The sequence below is a fragment of the Solea solea genome, chromosome 12 (genome assembly GCF_958295425.1).
Source record: "Solea solea chromosome 12, fSolSol10.1, whole genome shotgun sequence".
NCBI classification, from domain to species: Eukaryota; Metazoa; Chordata; class Actinopteri; order Pleuronectiformes; family Soleidae; genus Solea; species Solea solea.
Genome location: NC_081145.1, coordinates 19,836,747 through 19,856,752, shown reverse-complemented (window position 1 = coordinate 19,856,752; position 20,006 = coordinate 19,836,747). Strand labels below are relative to the sequence as shown.

At 40.2% G+C, this 20,006-nt stretch overlaps 3 protein-coding genes across 3 annotated transcripts in view; 1 reads left to right on the top strand and 2 right to left on the bottom strand.

Annotated features, from left to right (window-relative positions):
* The window catches only part of LOC131469481 (troponin I, fast skeletal muscle-like), a 145,771-nt gene extending 129,729 nt beyond the window's left edge, over positions 1-16,042 (bottom strand). Inside the window, exon 1 of the mRNA XM_058644431.1 lies at positions 16,031-16,042. The gene's annotated coding sequence lies outside the window, so the exon portion shown is untranslated. The remainder of the gene's footprint in view (positions 1-16,030) is intronic.
* LOC131469476 (olfactomedin-like) lies at positions 11,181-13,869 on the bottom strand. The gene is made up of 5 exons (XM_058644425.1): positions 13,673-13,869; positions 13,390-13,548; positions 13,050-13,262; positions 12,781-12,913; positions 11,181-12,283 (listed from the first exon to the last, which is right to left on the bottom strand). Exons 1-5 carry the CDS (start codon positions 13,715-13,717, stop codon positions 11,436-11,438), a joined length of 1,398 nt encoding a protein of 465 aa, XP_058500408.1. The 5' UTR covers positions 13,718-13,869; the 3' UTR covers positions 11,181-11,435.
* Positions 16,043-16,508: 466 nt separating the features above from the next.
* On the top strand, positions 16,509-19,672 carry LOC131469884 (olfactomedin-4-like). The gene is made up of 7 exons (XM_058645295.1): positions 16,509-16,658; positions 16,779-16,901; positions 17,013-17,231; positions 17,436-17,589; positions 17,891-18,118; positions 18,533-18,701; positions 19,019-19,672. Exons 1-7 carry the CDS (start codon positions 16,608-16,610, stop codon positions 19,452-19,454), a joined length of 1,380 nt encoding a protein of 459 aa, XP_058501278.1. The 5' UTR covers positions 16,509-16,607; the 3' UTR covers positions 19,455-19,672.
* Positions 19,673-20,006: the final 334 nt, after the last annotated feature.

Here is a 20,006-nt window from a genome sequence, read left to right as displayed (position 1 = left end):
CAGCCAGGTCCAGAATCATGATGAGGGACTTGCACAGGGCATGTTGACCATGTTGTGTGTGCATGTATAAGGAGGTGATCATTGTGGGTTATAATCCTCAGGCTTAGACATATAGTCCATATAGTCTCCCCATAGATCTGAGTTTGAGTAAGAAAAATAAAGGAGTGTCAGTGCTGGAGAGGTTCCTCGCCATAAATCAATGCACTCATTAAATGTCTCATATACTGACGAGGACCTTTATGACTACACTCCCACGTCATGAGCACCTTAGTCCACTGTTGTATTTTGTAGTAATCTACAGAAGCTTGGTGACACAATCAATGCCTTATTACCTAATGATCAATTTTCCCATAGCATCATATTCACCATGCTAAATAATGATTGGCCCATTCAACGGTTCAAGATGAATAGTACATCTAGTTGATAATTTGAGTGGTTTTGTAGTTTGTGTTCTTTAAATCTAGTGAAATCGGGTGAAAGAGCAGACACAGAACAGACATGTCTTATGCAGAGTGGTACCAGGATGAACCAGGATGATGTTCCTCTGCATGGGTTACATAAACATGGAAATCAAGTTTGATGGTAATGAAATTCTAGGACATTTCAGCGGTGAAATAGGTGGTCCAGGTGATTCTGGGCTAAAGACGAGACTTAAACATACACAGTGGTCAACTTATCATGATGAAGTGTCAGTTTGGGTCCGCCCTCCTTGTGCTGCTACCAGTGATAATAAATCTGAAATTGACTTATCACACTTGGAAACTGGATCCTGGTTTTAAAAGGTAGGTTTAATCAGATGAGAAGGGCTCAGGCAGAAATCCTCTCTGCAGCTGTGTGTGTGTGTGTGCACTGTCTGCGTCCGTTCATGTTTACTTGTGCAAGTTGCACTCTTCACTCCTCTTACTTTGAGAATATTTGACACAGACGATGAAACACCACGTTGTTCAAGCTGAAACCAGTGGTTTTCACTCATTTTGCACAATTGTCACATTTCAGATAATAAGTAAGTTCCTTGAATGTTTCATATCGTTTATTTCAATAAACTGAAATAGCTGAAAACAAATTTATGAATCATGTGTAACTGTATAAAAAAACTTTGCTTCTTCTGTGACTCAGTCTTTCCCAGGTTTTCCTCCACATCTCCGGTCTACTCCCTCATTGCCAGATTTAACCACACTGGTATGGTTACATTTTTGGGGGATGTCTCTCCTGTGCACTCAAAGATATAATGTCTCACAAGAGGCCAACGGAAACACCAATTTTTACAAGGTTACAATATTGAACTAAAATAGGTTTAAATAATACATTTATAAACTCTAGGGGGCAAAGCCAAGGGACTTTAAGAGCTTCAGACAAACAGGACCGGGGCCCTATACCTCACACCAACTCTACACTAGCTTGGAGCCTTGTTAGGAGGTTTCTGACCATAATGTCAGTGAAGTCTTGTGGATATAGCCAAACACAAAATTTAGGAGGGTTGTTGTTGCTGTGGACACACACAAGCTTTTCTCAGCCACTCACTCTCGGCTGCACTACTGTACACCCACACCCAGTACTAGTGCTGATAAACTCTAGAAATATACTGTGTGCTGTACATTACTGTTTGTTGAAACCAGCTCCACCAATAATAACACACTACTCACTCATTACCGTATCCATCGCTTAATGTCATATTCCACTACTTCAGTCAACGCGATACTTTTAATTGAACCATTAACAAAGGATCAGCTGATTTCAGACGCTACCGTCAGACTGTCATGTGAGACGCCTGTCTATCTGTAACGTCATGTAATCCTATCCCGCTTCGTGGAAGCTGTACTGCTCCAAAAAAAATGAAAGGAAGGAAAACACTCTCAGTAGTGTAAGAAATAATAAAGGGATGATGTGTGGGATCAATTTCTTTTGAATATTTCCAGAAATTCTAAGCTCCTATTTTTCAACAACCTTCAATACAAAATGTCAAAATATAATCTGAAATCATGGTGATGGAGTGGTGGAGTACACGACACACTCTCCTCACAGAGCCCATGTAGACTCAAGACTTTGTTCTTCATGAGACATTATTTAAGTCTATGAATGAGTAATGCATATGTGGTCCTCTGTTGTGGAACTACTGGCTGATGAAGGTTCTCATCAGAGAAAGAGTTCCGTGGGAAACGCCGTCATAAAAAGAACTTGTCTCATTCAGATTCCATATATATAAAGTGCAAATGTGATTGTGTGTGTGTGTTGCTGTCAGCGGATAATGTCTATGTATGTTGATGTGATGCAAGGAGGCCGGAAACAGAACAACACAAGCAGTGTAGAGTTTATCTCTAGGGACCAAAATCAGCTCAAAGGAGCTACTCTGTTTGAGATTATGAGATGAGATTAAGGAGTTTTGAGCTGGTCCACTCCCCAAATGCTTCAGCCAATCGGACGACTGACCCTCTAGTTAAATTTGGCTACGGTAAATATGTAGTCAACAGTACTTTGACTATTTTCAATAGAGGTGACAGCCAGCCTCTGAATTCTAATTTACAGTTCTACACTGTATAATAACATACAATCAGATTCATTGTGTGTATTAATACCACAGTCATCCGATTTAAATAAAAAAAAAAGCCTTGTTTGTATGACTGTCAATGCAAAGACTGTAAGATCGTTCCTTTCACAAATTAATCTATTTTCTCCTGTCACCTGATGACATCACTGAGGTGTAGCATATAAAGGTTAAAAAGAAGTGGCCCTAAAATTGATCCTTGGGGAATTCCACAGATCATTTTGGAGCTTTTCCAGAAATTCTTACTAGTGTCAACTAAAAACTAAAAGTACTAAAAGTATATTAGAAAAACATCCCGGTGTAATCCCCCATTAAATTCAGCATTTTCTGGTGCATTCAGGATGTCCAAATAGATTGTGCCATATGCACATTTGTGCCCAATCACTGTCTTCTGTGTGACGTAATAGAGCAACAAAGCTTGCTGTCCTGTCAGCTATGGGAGCGCGGGGATTATATTTTGTGAAGGGTAAAAGCCTGTTTGTTCTGCCCTGTCCTGTTCTAAATAAAATAGTGAGGCTGATCCGGCTGCACTGCCACTCACTGTAACAGCTTAGCTTCAAGTCAGGAGCCATGTACACGCCCTGCAGACACACAATGGAGTCATTCTCACTGAAGCACTTTAGCTGTAATATGCATTACTTTTGCTCGTGCTACTTTTCCTTGTTTGTAGTATTTTCTGCAACTAAGAAAACAGCAGCTGAAAATACAGTCTGTTTCCTGTTTACATCATCACATACCTTCTCTAAATCTTCATGTACACAGTTTTGTCTGGTCAGTGTGTTCCTCTCTTAGAAAGGTTTGAAGGTATACAGTATACAGTATACAGTATATGACCTTTGTTGGGTCACACTGTAGTTCAATGATTTACTAAACAACATTCATTCCGTATTAGAGGACGTGTTCTGGAGGCATATAATGATCTATTCAATGGACAGTTTATATTCCAAAGATGAGGTAAGTTTCTTGGTTATATAGCCCATTTATAAACCTAGACTCCTTGGAAAGCGTAGCTCCAACTCTGTTTACCAAAGTTGTCTCTGGCAGTGCCACAGTTGCAGCCGAACTGCACGTACTGGTTCGTGGGTAAATGCAGCTGGATACTCATAAATTGTGTACACACTGCAAAAGAACTGAGACCACCCTCTCTGGGCGGTCTCAGCAAGGTTGATATGTGCTGGAACGACGTGGTGCGATTGCTGTTAGCCCATTAGAACCAATCGAGGGGAGAAACGCCCCCGTTTCAGAACAACAAGCTCAGTATGAAAGTACCCTACAACATTCAATTAACAGTGCTAGGCATGTTACAATCAGGCTGTTGTAGCAGCATTTGTTTGTTTTGTTTTTTCTGTGGACACATTGTCCTCTAAACTAGCTGTAGATTCAGGGCTAGGCTGTTGAAAACACCCAAAAGTGTCACTTGCTTCCAATTCACCTTGGTTCTATGATGCATAAGCGCGCTGTGTCTGTGAAGTGCTACGGTCAAGCATGTCGACTCCAGCCCACTCTACTCTCATCACTAAAAAAAACACTACTCACTAAAAGCAGCATAGGTTGCAAAACTGCCACTGAAATTACCTACAAAACAGGTAGATGAATTTGATTATATTTAACTAGTTTTCTAATTAAAAAACTATTTTGATTCAAACCTGACTCTAAAGTCTGGTGTCACATATAGCAGGAAAATGACGGCACTTGGGCAGTCCTTTCCTGTCTGCCAGATCTGGGCCACATGCTGGCCACAGCATGGCCGCATGTCAGCCAAGAGTGAACCAGAGAAAATACACAGTGCCAAGAGCACCTCATTTCTGCCAAAACATGGCCACATTTGTTCTAGTATAGTAAGGCCACATCTGCTATTTTTCATGTGGGCCACTTCAGACTAGCCTTCATTTTGTCCAGGCCAGAAGAAAACCAACAGTGCAGCATAATTGCAAGATGTAGCCCACATCCGCATGCTATAAAAGAGCTGCATCTACATGCCATCACAGGACACAGTCTGCATCAATGTTGTGATGGTGAGATTTGCTCCTTTTATTTGACTTTTTTGGTTTTACTGGTTTCGCATTTGTGCCTTTTACTGTAGGGGAAAAAAGCCATACATGTAGCGTTGGTCAGAAATGTCCACCACAGGTGAGAATGCTATCACCATGGGAGGAGTCGTTGTCATCACTAGCAGACATTAAATCAACAGGACGCACAGAAACATCAGCGTCTGGACACAAAGTGCCACTACAGCATGAAAATGACACAAATGTTTATGTCCGACTACGTCGTCCATGTGTGTCACCGTTTAACACTGATCACACCATCCACAGCAACCTACGTGGATGATGTCTGTGTCACTGGCAAGAGTTTCAATGTGTGAGTCCAGTAAAAGCAACAACAAACATGGACAAAAATAAAATGTAGCAAATATGAAAATATTTAGTTTGGTTAAACCAACAACTGTCTAAATGTGATTCTTGTTATTTAATCCTTTCCCTGCTGAGGCTCTTCGGTGTGGTGTCACCAGAAGGCAAACATCTGCAAAACACCATTTTGAATTATGAGCAAAAGCCTGTGACGACAGTAACTCATTTCGACACATGTAAGACAACACATTTTAAATATAAATCCATCACAATTACACAGCGGAGGACGGTGTGTGTGTGTGTGTTCAATGTGTGTTCAACATGAGAAACATCTGTGCCACAGTAGCATATTGTGGAGGAAAGAACAAGTTACAAAGTAAAGCTATGCGCCCAGTGTATGAATTAACTTTCACACAAATATACACACCCCCACCCACCCTTTCAATCCACCCTGTCATTTTAAGCCAGCATTGTGGATTGTTTCCAGATTTTGCTCGGAACAGACCTTTTCAAGTATTTATATCTTCAGTCTCTGAGATGCCTTGTCATTAGAAAGCCTCGTTTAGCAACACGACCGGTTCCTCCCATTGCAGCTCCACTCCCACACCCCTTTCTCCAAGTGGGTTCCCCGCTCACTGAGGCCCACACCTTTGTGGCTCTGCTTAAACAGCACCACCAGCACCAAGGTCTCAGAGGATCTAAGTGTGTCCACATGTCTTTCTTTGTTTTCTTTGTGTACAGTAGCAATGGCACACATCTAAAGGAAAATTCTGAGGGAACATCATTTTCAGCGGATTTCTTGATGACGATATTGACTCCAATATACTGGCTGTACTTATATTATTTCTGTACTTTCTGTGCAGGCCTCCTAACTTCATGCTCCACTCTGTCATCACCAGCTGCGGCTAGGCTCCAGGGACAAGTCTCCTCCCGTGATGTTCTACCTCCTGCCAGGGATTAAATGCTTAATACTATGCTCTGTCCACAATAAATGTCATCTCTTTATCATATTGAATCCTTTCATTGTTGCTCCATCAGCCTCTTTTAATTTTAATTGCGTGATATTTCTTTTTAACACAGTCTCAAGAACAGAAATCCTGCAGGGTGTTACAGTACTTGCTTTCATTTCAGCAGACATTAACAAATCACCGTGGAGAGAACCAGTTTGGCAATTTTGCACAGCATTGTGAGTATTTGAAGTGTGACTGGGAATAAATGGCATGTCAGTGAAGTGTCTGTGCTTTCCTGATGTAGAAGCTTTTAAAGGGTGAAAGGAGAACGATGTGATTTAATGGCAGACAGTGAGTTGCCTGGTAAAAGCGGTGGCTTGTGGCTCAGCAGGTTATTATTGGGGAGGTAATGGACTCACCCACTATGCTTTTTAACTGATTTCCAAAATCAAAGTGGGAGGGGGAGCCACTGATGATTTAAATAAGCTACTTAGTACTTCCATTTATATCAGGAATGGCTACTGTATGTGCTTCATCAAATTAGTGACCATGAGTGGAAATAAATGCTTGCTTATAAAACACGGAGGACGGTGGGAGTCGTAGGTGAGAAGGGATGGTTTGAGGTGAAGGGTGGAAAGAGAAGGAGGCTAGGGCGAGTCACAGTGGGGAGTCAAGGGAGGAGGTGGAGGTAAAATTGGTGTGTAATTACTCCCTCACTCTCTAAAATTAGAGAGGAGGACAGTGCTGCCAACCTCCTGCGAGAGCCTAACGTCTGCACCAGCTCTCTGTCCCTCCTTTCATACCTCTTTTCCATGTCTGTTGCAGAAATGATTTCTGTGTCAACCATGATGCTTTGTCAACTTCAACTTATTTGGATTTCTTATGCGCTGGACTGATGACCTTAAGGTTATAGGTTAGTGAGACTGTCTTTATGCTCACACTGAGCCACAGTGTTGTCAGGATCTACGGAAAGTTGTTGAAGAAGGAAGAGCAAAGACTGAGAACTCCGTAGGCTTAGGAGTCTAAAGTACCTTACTTAAAATGACAGGTGCAAATAAGATTTCATCTTTATTTCACAATGTTCGTCCATTTTTATTGCCCATAGCTATAGAAAATGATATGGTCAGACAAATTGCAAATTGAACATTAATTTCAGATTATTTGCACAAGTTTGGAATAAGTTTTGACTAAAAAACAGTTGTGAGTAGCATTATAATCACTAGTGACATAAGTACTTTACACCTTCTAAGGATGTCGTAAATAATAATAATAATAATAATAATAATAATAATAATAATGAAATGGCACTTGACAAGTAAAACAAAAGTGAATGGAAATATTTGGATCATATCTTTGGCTCCAGTGCAGATGCTGCTGTGAGATTTCTTCCACACAGGTAAGCAAATAAATCTTGGAGGTTGTATTGGGCGAACAGCCATTTGACTGAGGCACAGTGTAAAACCCCACAGGAAGAGAAGAGAAATATTTGTATTTGGAATTAAGCTTCACTGCACATTACAGTGAGTGCAGCTGAAGATTGTGCATGTAACATAGACAAGGAAACCATGATAACACAATCCTTCAGGAGGTCTATGAGCACTGTAACAGTCAGTGAGTGTCAGAGTTTATTCTTTATTTTCTGTTATTTTTCTATTAGTTATTCATCAATTGGGGCAGATAATTGGTCGCTGCCTTTCTTTCAGTTGGCTTTACTGAAAGATAGAATTAATTCAAGTAATGCCACAATGTCTGCAACATTAATGGTGCACTCACACCACAGAATAGTCTATAATATATAAGGATTAACTGAATTTCAAAGGACCCTATAGCGTGTCCTTGGAAATGTTTTCTAGGCGCTAAGATACAGTATTGGTTCTACATACTGGCGTATGGATGTTGTATGTAATGCTAGTATAACTGGACTCCATGTTAACTGGCATGAAAACATAAATACATTTGTTAATATTTAAACGAGAGTGACAGTCGTAGCACCTGCCAAGGTCTGACACACACACACACACACAGGGAATAAATGGCATGACCCTAACTAAGCCTAAAACATGTCTTCACCTTAAAATGCAATCATTTATGTTATGGGGATTTGAAATTTGTCCCTATAATGTGACTGTGGAAACAGATTTCGGTCCCCACAACATAAGGAATACCAAGGACACACACACACACACATACCCATGATAAACATCTGATTATAGCACTTCTATAATCCTATTAACCCCGCATAGACTTGTTGTCCTGTACATTTCTATGTTTCTCCGGCTGCACTGTTTGCATGTTTTTAATAATAATACAATGTTTTGTATAGTTAAAACTTTCACTGTTAGGGACAATTGTGTTTTGGCTGACGACTAAGTAACAGTGAGGGTATTAAGTGTTTTCTGTAATCATCAGTTGTGTCAGTGCTGCTGACTGAATGTGCAGATTAGAGAATACAGGCAGAGCCGGGGCACTAATGCTGATGGAGGAGGAGGAGGAGGAGGAGGAGGGACGATGGAGGGTGTAAAGCTCCAGAAACATATGAAGTGTACCATACTGTAGCGTGGAATCGACCCGCTGAATGTGGTAAGACTGGGACATTGTGTGTGTGAGGCATTTAGTATTATGAAGCCCATAATGTATCTACACATCATATATATATATATATATATATATATATATATATATATGTGTGTGTGCACTCCAACCATGGTCTGAAAGCACTGTTGTAGGCCATTATAACTAATGTGCCATGTTTTAACGATGCCTTAGGTTGACTGTTATGACTAATGTGAAACACATGTGTGCAGTAGCTGTGATTTTCTTCAGCCTGTAGCTGTGGACTATTTCATATTTGACAAAAGGACAAATCCATAATATGGCCACAACTGTATAATGCAGGAGTGTCAAACATACGGCTCGCAGGCCAGAACTGGACGATCCAATCCGGCCCACAGGATGAATCTGTGAACATTTCTTATAATAATAATAATAATAATGTGAAATACTACATTTAAAAAAAAAATAAAAAATTACACTGACTTCACTGAACAATGTTATGAAAATACTGGCCTGTGTTTCTTGAGATTTGCTGCTTTGAACCAAACAAGTTGCACAGACAGTTTGAAAAGTCCATTTGTCCAGATGTCTCCTGTGAAACCCACTCTGGTGCAGCTTTGAGAAACATGGGCTGATGCAGGTCAGGTGATGTCAGTCATTAGTGATATTCATTTTGAACCTGATACCGGCAGTGAGTGATAATGGCTGTGTGTATTAGATGGACTCTTTAAAGTGAGCATTACATATTGATGGAGTGATGATGTTTAAACGTAAGCTGTCAGGGTGTCATCATGGTATGATCCTGCACTGACACACACTAAAAGGGATGGACTTCCTGGCAATAACCATGAGGATGTACTTAAAAAGGTCACTATGGCCTCATCCATATCACTTAGTGAACATGCATTTTAACAGAGTGATGTCTGAACTGGTAAGAGCCTAATTTCTAACTTTTTCTCGAATTCCCCATTGAAGTTTCCTCATCCAAGCAAAACCTGCTCATATAAAAGGACAAACTACAAAGATGTGAGAGTGTGAAGTGTGGTGAAGAATCACTTTAAATTATTTTGGTGGAAGCGGTGTCTGGCCTTGAATTAAAAGCCTTCTTTCCACAATAAAAAAAAACACACACCCTCCAGCTAACATCTCACCTTTAACTGTAAAGAAAATGAATTCACTACTGGGAAAATGACTCTGCAGTAGATGGTATGGTTTTATCAGATCTGGCTCTAGGGCAGTAATATAAATGTGACAACTGGATAAAGCCAGTAATTACGTATTACCTTATTTGACATTCTAGTCTAGACTATATAGTTTACTATATAAATATATATATATACCAGTATTAGCTAAAAGACCTCTGGTTCACACCCTGTTTGTTGATGTAGGATGTACTAGACAAGCTGCACATGAAGTCACTAAGTTCATCTGAAAAAAAGAGAAAAGTTTTGCAGATTACATAGTGGAGCATTGATGTGGACACACACACACGCACACATGCACACACACTGGGATTTAGCTGTCATACATATGCGAGTCAAGAGTTGCACCTGACGTAAGAGGTGTGCAACTAATCCCTGCTTGTAACGTCACATGACCACTCAAGTTAGCTGCTCAGGACAAAATGACACCTGGGTCGTAGATACAGGAAAATGCCCACAGCAGAGATTATTTTGATTACATAAGAAAAGGTGGATTACTGTATCATGTCACAGTTTAGGACCCTTCTCCTTATGTTCTGCCTTGTTCTTGTATAACAATGTTACAGTACAGTTTCAACATGATGGAAGAGAATATTTTGAAGATGAAAGTACTTCTAAAGGTTACCAAAATGTTACAGGATCCCAATATATCATTACAGAACATGTAGATCCTCCCCAGCCTGTAGAGAAACATAAAATTTAGCATGACCACATTCTGTAAAGAGCAGGCCATTAAGTTTTGGCCAAACGGCAGCTCACTGACTGCCGTTTGGCTTCTGTAAATCTGCAGGGCGGCAGGTCTGTCATTATGTGAGCGGGGCTTTGGGTGTGTCTGGGAGGCAGCCAGCCAGGAACTGGAAACCAGGCCACAGCAGCAGAAACATCTGGCCCCCCCCCCCCCAGACTTCAGTGTGAGAACGCACCGCCCCCTGCTGTGCACCAGTAATACTGCAAGCTGCTTTCCTGCCTTCTTACAGTAAGTGTAGGCTACTCCTGTACACACTTCAGCATAGTCTGAACACCTGTTTCAGTGTGGGAACAACAGCTACAAACTCTTCTAGGACAGAATTGTGGTACGTTTACTCTATCATAAAAAATGAAGCCAAATAGAGTGGACTTTATGATCCGTTGTTACTCCCTCTGGTGGAGGAAATTGGAATGTTTCACTTTAACGTTTAAAGTTAATCCACAAATGATGATGCACTGTGTGTGTAAAGTGTATCTTATGACAAACCTTGCTTAACAGTTTGTTGACGGGCTGTGTGTACAAAGGTAGTAAGTGATCAATTAATAGTAGTAAAGTTGTTGTTGTTAAAGTTATTATTATTATAATAATATCATCATTATTATAATAATCATGTAATCACATGATTTCTGTTCATATATTACTGTACAATTAAGAACATGGTGGTTGATGTTGAACTGGTAAAGTCATCACTTTGCTTAAATATATAGTTGTGTATATTGTTTATAATGTGCGTTCATGTTGCTATACACTTTAAATCCCCTTTGAATGGATTTCAGCATCCCATTTACCACCCACCATTACGCAAATTTTAAAATGTGGGAAAATAAAGAACCATTTCAAGTGCAAAGTTGATTTTATTTTTCATATCATTACATATTATCATTATACATTGGAAACATCTGTAACATTATGTGTAAGCTATGCACAATGCATGATTAAGCTTTTTTCCAGTAGACATTGGTAACATTGGTTAATCCATGTTACTGTTGTTTACTTTCTTGATTGTTTTCTGCTTAGCAATTTCCGTGTGTCATAGAAACGTGGCTAACAGGGGGACACAGCCACGCGGCACAGCACAGCGGCCTCAGATCAGAATTGGGCATCATATGCCAGCAGATACCCATCGTTGTACATGTAGAGCTGCCTGTTGGTGGGGTTGTAACTCAGACTGGCCATTCCTTTAGCGACCTTCTCCAGTGGCAGTGCTAGTGAGTTATCCTCTTTGCCTGTTGCTGTGTCAAAGGCATAGAAAACCTCCTCACGGTATAAGTCCACATACCGAGTGGCATACAGCACACCACACACCATGAAAGCATTGCTCGCCGCCTTCTTGAATAGTCTCGTCTCCCACGTCTGTGTGACATTGAGTGTTTCGCTTTCACTGTCCCACTCTAGCCCGCTCACCACTAGATTACCATGGTTACCAACAGTGGCATAGATGGCCCATAGTCCTTTCTCGTCTACTCCTATGTCTATATCACTGTTGGCACGGCACTCATAGTAACAGTAAGGGAACTTATTGTTGAAACCCACTTCGGTGCCTGGAAGTCTTACCCGTTTGACATGACTGGTTTTCAGATCGTAGCGGCACACATCCGGAGAACGGTAGCAGTTGTAGTAGAAGCCTTCACCGTATAGGACACCACTGGGACCCTCAATAGAGTTGGCATGGGTGTGCGATGGAGCAAAGGTAAAATCTTTGTGGTTGGCAGAGGCCATGAAGTCGTCGTAGTCTTTGTAGGTGCGGAGAGTATTTCCCCAGATGTGGGTGCTGACCAGAGGTTGGACCCAATAGCTGGTCGTGTACTCCTCGCTGTCCCTCTGGGCCTGTTTGCCCCATGAGCCCGAGATGTAGGACTTACCATAGGGACTTATCTTGGTCATGACAGGACTGCTGACATTGGAGAGCAGACCCTTGTAGCAGTAACTACCTTGGCCTGGAAACAGACAGAGATGAGAAATGTCTGAAATAAGTAAGTAAGTACATAAATGTCTAGATAGACTCTTAAAACTGAAATTGAAACTGAAGTTGCTTTAGTGATAATACACTGACACTCTTTTGAGCAGTAATGAAAAGAAGAATGTAATACTTCTCTTATCTGAAATCACAAACTCTCTTCTGCTTTCATAAACAAGTCAAACCATTTGTAAAAAATAAAAAATTCCGGTTCAGTTGAGTTTGTGGTGTTGAGACTTTGCCTAAGATAGCAGAACTCTCCAGTTGTCACTCCCTATATTCACAGGATTGTAGCGTTCTAAAAGCCACAGAAAACATGCAGTGTGATTTTGAAGTTACAGTACAATTAGTGGCACAGGGAGCTATAAATCTCAAAGAAAAGTTTGTCTTTGAGATTTGCCTCTCTCAGCTCTAGGACCGAGGCAATCGACATTTGCTGCATATAACACAATCGCACCAACACACACTCACACTTACCGCTGAAATCTTTGGGGATGGACTTGCAGGACTCGGCGGTGTTCTTCAGGTTGCGCAGTTTCTCTTTCACAGATTTCATGTTAACTGTGTCTGTCGTTGTCATCCTTCGCACCTTGACACTCAGTTTACTCACCTAACACACACAAACCAGACAGTATGTAGTAGTCAGTTATTGTTCTGCATGTTCTCTTGTGCATGTGTTTTCCCTGCTAATCAACATAATTCAGCATTCTTCTTTGCTGTATGCTATGTCTTCTTCTTTGCAGTACCTCTTTAGAGAGTTTTTGTGTTTCGGCGCTGTTCAGCTGGCTGTGGATGGCACTGACGTCTGTCTCCAGCTGGCTGAGCTCCTGTCCCAGCAGACGCAGAGACAAGTCTGAGTACAGGCCCTGGTAGTGCAGGTACTGGAAAGGTTCCAGCTGACCACTCACATTGTGAATCAGAGCCTTGACCTGAGGGAGACGCTGAAGGGACAAATTGACCTGCAAGGAAACCATGTTAAGAGGAATAGAAATGTAACGTTACACTCAGTTCTATACTGAAGGCGGAATCTTGTGAAAATGATCTAATGACAGCACAGCAGAGTAAAATGACGGTCAGATCTTTTACCTGCTCTTGCAGCTTGTCCAAAGATCCTTCACATGTTAGAACAGTCTGCAGTGCAACCTCATACTTGGCAGCAGGGAACACCCACAGGTTGGGGTTTACCTCACACAGGCATGAGCCATTTTCTCTATTACCCCACACCTGCAGAGCCTGGCCATCATCCTGCACTCGACATAATAAAAAAGAAGAATATTAATATAATATGATATAAATAAATGCAACAACAAAAACAGCCAAACAAAAACAACAAAGACAAAAGGACAAACTCGATGTATTGATAACTCACGGTGAGTGACAGCAGCACGAGGGACAGCAGCAGCAGCAGCATCATGTTTAGAGCTGGAGAAATGATGACAAGATGGACAGAACAGAAGCTGTTTGTTCTGTAAAGACCGGCGATCTTCTTCTTTCTCTTACATGCAATCACAACTACACACCTTTTGCTGACACTGCCTCAAAATCCTGAATGTGGATATAAAAATTGTTTCACAAAAAAAGTTTCCCAACCATTAACCCTCAGCCCTTTTTGTGCAATGGTTATTTCCCCTTTCGGATCTCCCCAGAGTCAGTTCCTCTTTTACAAAGCTTAACAACTGATTTTGTAAGTTACTGGATATAAATAATACGGCAGGATTTGATAGTAATATTAGTAATTTAGTGATCATCTCTGGGTTATTACAAGTGAGGCTGAACACTGGTGCACATAATTAGGGGGTGCGACAAATTGCAATATAAAACTGAAATACTTGAGTTTTCGTCCTTAAAGCTGCATGCAGTGCATAACCTTTGGTGATGTCTAGTGTTGTTGATGTCATAATTCTGCCTCTAATTAGTCTTCATGAACAGAAACGATAACATGTACACGTAACATTATGTGTTACGTGTACACGCCGCGTTCTCCATCTGAAAACAGGCTCTGTCAAGCAATACTATCAGACCTGACTGAGGGAGCGTTTGCATGTATACAATGGCAGTGCAGTGGCGGGTGGGACTAAAAAACCTTTATCCTGTCAAACTACTGTCAAACGACCAGGTTTTTTGAGCAGTCACATTCAAAAGTAAAACTTTGAATGGGCACTTCTTTGTTTTATTGCCACGTGTTTCTGTTCCTAATAAAAGTAATCACTTCCTGTGTGTGGTATAGGACTGATGCTGTGCAACACATGATCTTAACACTGCTACTGAGAGATACAGAGAGAGTTGTGTTTGTGTGGAGCTGATGGAGTTAATCAACAAAGTCATCTGGCAACGGTTTACAGGTGACTGACATTTGTGCATATTTAAAAGTTGCACACAACAGTTTTAAGGCATGAATAAGTAGTTTGTAAAATGACAAGTGATTGATAATTGATTTATATTTAAGCAAGGGATTAATGAAACATTTTTGACTCTGATTTTAATTGACCAACCACAGGGGCAAGAGTCACCAAAACAATCATAATTGTAGTAATCCATTCAAAAATAGGTATCTGGCACTTCTATTTATTGGTCCGTAATTACATTACCTTTCATTTTTTTTGTTAAAGAAAAAGATAGGTAAAGCAACTTAGCAACTTTAAATTCCAACTTTGAATTTACACAATTTGTGTTGGAGTTAAGGTTGTTGTTAGAGTTAAAAGAATAAAGTCTAAGTTTGCATTGGTACATCTCTTTTGTTGCTTATCTGTCATGTTAACAGATTCCACAACTGTTACAGGACATGGAATCAAAAGCTCACAACCTCTTTGCATCCAACCCATCTGCAGGTCTATCATGGATAGTTAAAGTCTGATATGGTCTCAGGACACAACATTTCTGCATTTACTTAAGTTACCATTAAAAGAGCTAAGTTGGCACATCGAATGTCATGTAAAAGGAAACATGATTTGTCTCTTCAGGCAAAAACAACAAACCTCAGAATTTCACAATGTATTAATTTCCAACATCTTAAGATGTGGAATTTCCTTTTGAGAACTATTCTGTCACTAGTCACTTCCACTTACTCAATACTTTTTGGCATGCAATCCTAAATTAACAAACCAAGGGGACATATTTCTTAAAAGTTTCTTTCCTGTCAGCATGTTGCACTGACCACAGGGATTTGCAAACCAAAATAAATTTAAATCAGTTCGGTTGTTAGATGTTTCAGTAAATATAGAAGATCTATAAAGATCTATAATAGTATCTATTAAAGATCAGACACGTTTTTATTTACTTTCATACCCCTTAAATTGCAAATGTGTACACACTCCCCTTGCGCACATCCTTTTTTAATGTAAGCTATCTTATCTATCAATCTTTTTGCTTTGCACTGAACATTTACACACATACTGTAAATACTGCATAATATTCATCATTTGAATGGAAAATTGCATAAAATGTTAATATGGTAGCCCTCCATTATCTCAGTCTCAAAAAGGTTGGTGACCCCTATTCTGCACCATAGATTAAACTGATGTACACAACTTATACATTAAAGCACATGTGTCAAACTGGTGGCCCGGGGGCCACATGTGGCCCTCCAATCGATTTCATGCAGCCCGCCCACCACTGTGCAAGGTGATGGAATAGAGACAGAATATAAGACTAAATGTATAATAGTATAATAGTAATAAGCAATGTAATCATTGCTTTATTAAATGTACTACACTCAACATGAAATTACATATATTTAAGCTGTATTTAATCGCAATTATCCTCGTCATTATTTGCTAAATTTTCAATTTAATTGTCCTTTTTTGTGCATCATAAATATGTTTTTATTGTGAATCATTTTATATCAAAACAAGCACTTCTGCAATTCTGTCTAATATCATAATGAATAATCTTATATTGCCCACCAGCTACTAAATAGTTGTTTTTTCCACTTTTTTTCCTCTATGTCGGCCCCTGCTTGACCAGACTATATGCTCATTGGCCCATAGGTCATTTGAGTTAGACACCCCTGCTTTAAAGGATACATTTGATAATATTAATTCTGTTGAATTTATTGTGAGTAACTTCTTCTTTAGATGTTAAATGGCGTGAACTTGTTCTTCTTTCAAATTGAGTACTTTTCCCTTCATTAGGTTACACAATACTGTTTTTAAAATCCAAACCGCAAGAAGGAAGCAAGGCACTGTGACTCATCACACGTTCAAATCAAGCACAGTCCCTCACATGCAGAAGTTGTGGGATCGTTCACAGACTGCAGTCAAATTCAATCCGTGCTCAGTCGAGCCGCTGTCTTTCGCCCCACCACGATGCTGTATGTGATTGTTCCACTGTGGGCTCTGCTCACCGTTTCCCTGCAGGTAAGAAAACACAGTCATTACAAGTATCATTTATCCTTTGAGTACCTGACATTGCCCATGTGAAATGTTGATACTGTGCATTCACATTTGGTATTCAGTGTTTAATATTCTTGTTTTCAGACAGCTTCATCAGCTCGGTGTTCGTGTGAGTTGATTAACTCTCAGAAGCTGTTCCCTCATGACAAACTCAGCAGAGTGGAGAGTGATGCGTCAGAATGCAACGGCAAGATCACCAAAGAGAAGGTAATAAGTCATGTTATTTGGAGAACTGGTCCTCCCTTGTTAGGTGTAAATCTGACTCAGACTAGACTAGTGTGCAGTCATGCTAATGGAGCCTTCCCTTCCTTGATGCAGTCTCTGGAGCTGGACAGTCTGCTGCTGGGCTTGGACAGACGTCTGCCTCAGCTGCTGGAGGATGTGTCAATGCTGACGAAGGAGGATGACGGAGGCATTTATGGAGTTCTCAGCCTGCAAGTGATCGAGAACGAAATGAAGGATATCAATCAGCTCATTGACAAGCTCAACAGCACCACCGTGGGACACCAACAACTCACCAGTGCCACAGCTAAACAGGTACATTTCTGACCAAGAGGTTAAGAGGTAAAGCACACTGTTCACTAACCAGAAGGTCAGTGGTTTGATTTCCAGTCAGCCTGTGTTTGTGTTGGTGTTATGAGCGGGTTGAATAAGCCTGTGTGTCAGTGTAATTTACATATTTTTGTGTGTGTGTTTCTTCAGTGGACAGAAAAATATTGTTGTTGTTTTGTTGTCTCTCAGCTGGAGGACTTGAAAGCTGAGATGGGGGCCCTGGAACTGTACGACACTATGCAGGTGGTGAAGAAACAACAGTCCAACCAGCGCCTGCGGAGAGATCTGGACAAGTGCAAAAATGAAATTCACCCCGTTATTCAACCCACTCAGCCTCAACAGGGTGAGTCTCAAAATCACATCGAAGTGATGCACATAAGTAATAGTGAGCATCTTTTCTGTGACGGAACACAATTGTTCAGACTGTTAATGATCCACTTTTTAGGTGAAAAAGGCTTCAATCTTAACACTGAAGCATGTTAAGATTTGATTTTAATTTTGTTTTACCGTCAGTGAAAACAACCACAAAAAAAAGGTTGTGTAAGAATTTCTCTTTATACATAACATAAACTGCTTTTCTTCTTCTTTCTAGTATTGTACTTCAGGTAATACCACATAATCATATAAGCACAAATTCCATTCAGGTAACTGTCCACATGGTGAGTTTGTGAACATCACTGGGCCCAGAGTGAACACAGCAGGAGAGTATCCTGGCTCCTACAAGTATGGAGCTTGGGGTCGGGATCCCAAACCGGAGGTGGGGAAAGAGAAGTGGTACTGGCTGGTCATGTTGACCTCCGGCAACAAACACTCCAACTACGTCCGTCTCTACTCCAGCCTGAGCTCTCTCATCGTTGGGGTGAGTGTCCCAGGTAAGAAAATACGAAAATGTACGACATTTCAGTCCAGTGGAGTCTTTTAATTGACAGGGCCTTGATTGAAAGTTCCAGTGTAACTTTGGTTACATTGTTTGATGTTACAGAAATGTAATATACTGCCATAACTAATTGTTTGTATGCGTACAATCACTTTTAAATAAAAAAAAAATATTGTTCTTTGTAAACTTAGAATAAGCCTGTTGTATATACAATAGCTTTGCTTTGCACCACCATGTTCTGCAGTCTCACCATTAGGTATCACTGATTCCTAAATTAGTAAATAAATTAAGGGTGTAAAAAACATTGTGCAAAGACTTTCAATTGACCCCTGCATCTTTTCAACGACAGAAACAAGAGCACAAGTTGTGACACTGATTGGAAAACAACTCTTGTTTCCTCTTTTTCCAGGAAATATCTTGATTCATTCTTCCAACCCGACCACCAACACCATCCAGGGGCCAAATATTGTTCTGTATGGAGGAGCGTTGTACTACAACTGTTACAACAGAGACGCTGTATGTCGATTCAACCTCACCAGTAAAGCGGTGACCAGCTTACAACTGCCCAAAGGCACCAGGTGCACTGCTTATTTTTGCCTTTCAGTTCAATCATTGCTGGACAGAGCTGATGTTTTGCTGATAACAGAGCAACTATGTCCAAATGTTGACCAATTGTTCTGTAAAATATTGTACTTAGTGTTTAATTATAAAGTATAAAATAGCTTTTATTTACAATGCATACATAAGGTTAGCATTAAACATCACACCAGAATACAATAATTGATAAGTAGAAAAAAATACTTGAATTTTACACTAAACATACATTAACACAGCATGTACTCCAACATATAAAGATAACTCACCCAATATCCTTTTATTGTGTCTCTTTCATCAGATTTAACTCAAAATCAAACTTCTGCCAAATTGATGAATGCTACCCCTTCACCGACCTGGACCTGGCAACAGACGAGTCGGGCGTGTGGGTGATCTACACCACCACACAGGACTTTGGCAACCTCGTGTTGTCAAAGGTGGACGACGGGGAGGAGCCGACACTCGGCCAAACCTGGCGCACCTCTCTCTACAAGATGGGTGTGACCAACACTTTCATGGCCTGCGGCGTGCTCTACGCTACACGGTACGTAGACAAAGAAACGGAAGAGATCTTCTATTCCTTTGACACCGTGACAGGGGTTGAGAAGTTCGACGTTGGAATCTTCATCAAGAAAATGTCTCCCAACATTTATTCGCTGAACTACAGCCCTGTGGACCAGATGCTACATGCCTACTGTGACTCCAACATGGTCTCCTATAAGGTTTTGTTTGAGTAAATGAACCATATATTTGACATCATTCTAGATTTTGGCTTGCACAAACAAATAAATGCTTGAGAGAGGCTGTGAAATTACTTACTATTACACAATGCATTTGAATTTAAAATGTGATTTAAAATGTTCTGCTAATTTCTTTTCTCTTCTCTGAATGAAGTTGGTTGTACTTGCTGTTCTGTGATTTGTGGAATATAAAATATGCTAGAATTATCCTTAAAGACATTTTATGATTAGTTTTTCTTATTGATCTATAAACACTTGTCTCATTGACAGATGTATACTTTATACCCAAACTACATAAAGTAGTAAATGTCTATCCATCATCACAAAATATCTTAATTGCACCAATTCAACAAAACTGTGCAAACAATTTGGTTATCATTTGCACATATCTGTACCTATAACTTTTCCCAGAAATGGCCACTTTGCTCAACTCTAAATATTTTAAAGAGAAAGAAACTCCTTAGTAAAGACACTTCTACACTTCATATCCTGGTAAACTGGTCACTCAAAAAAAATGATGCCATAAATGTTAGATAATGCAAATTAAAT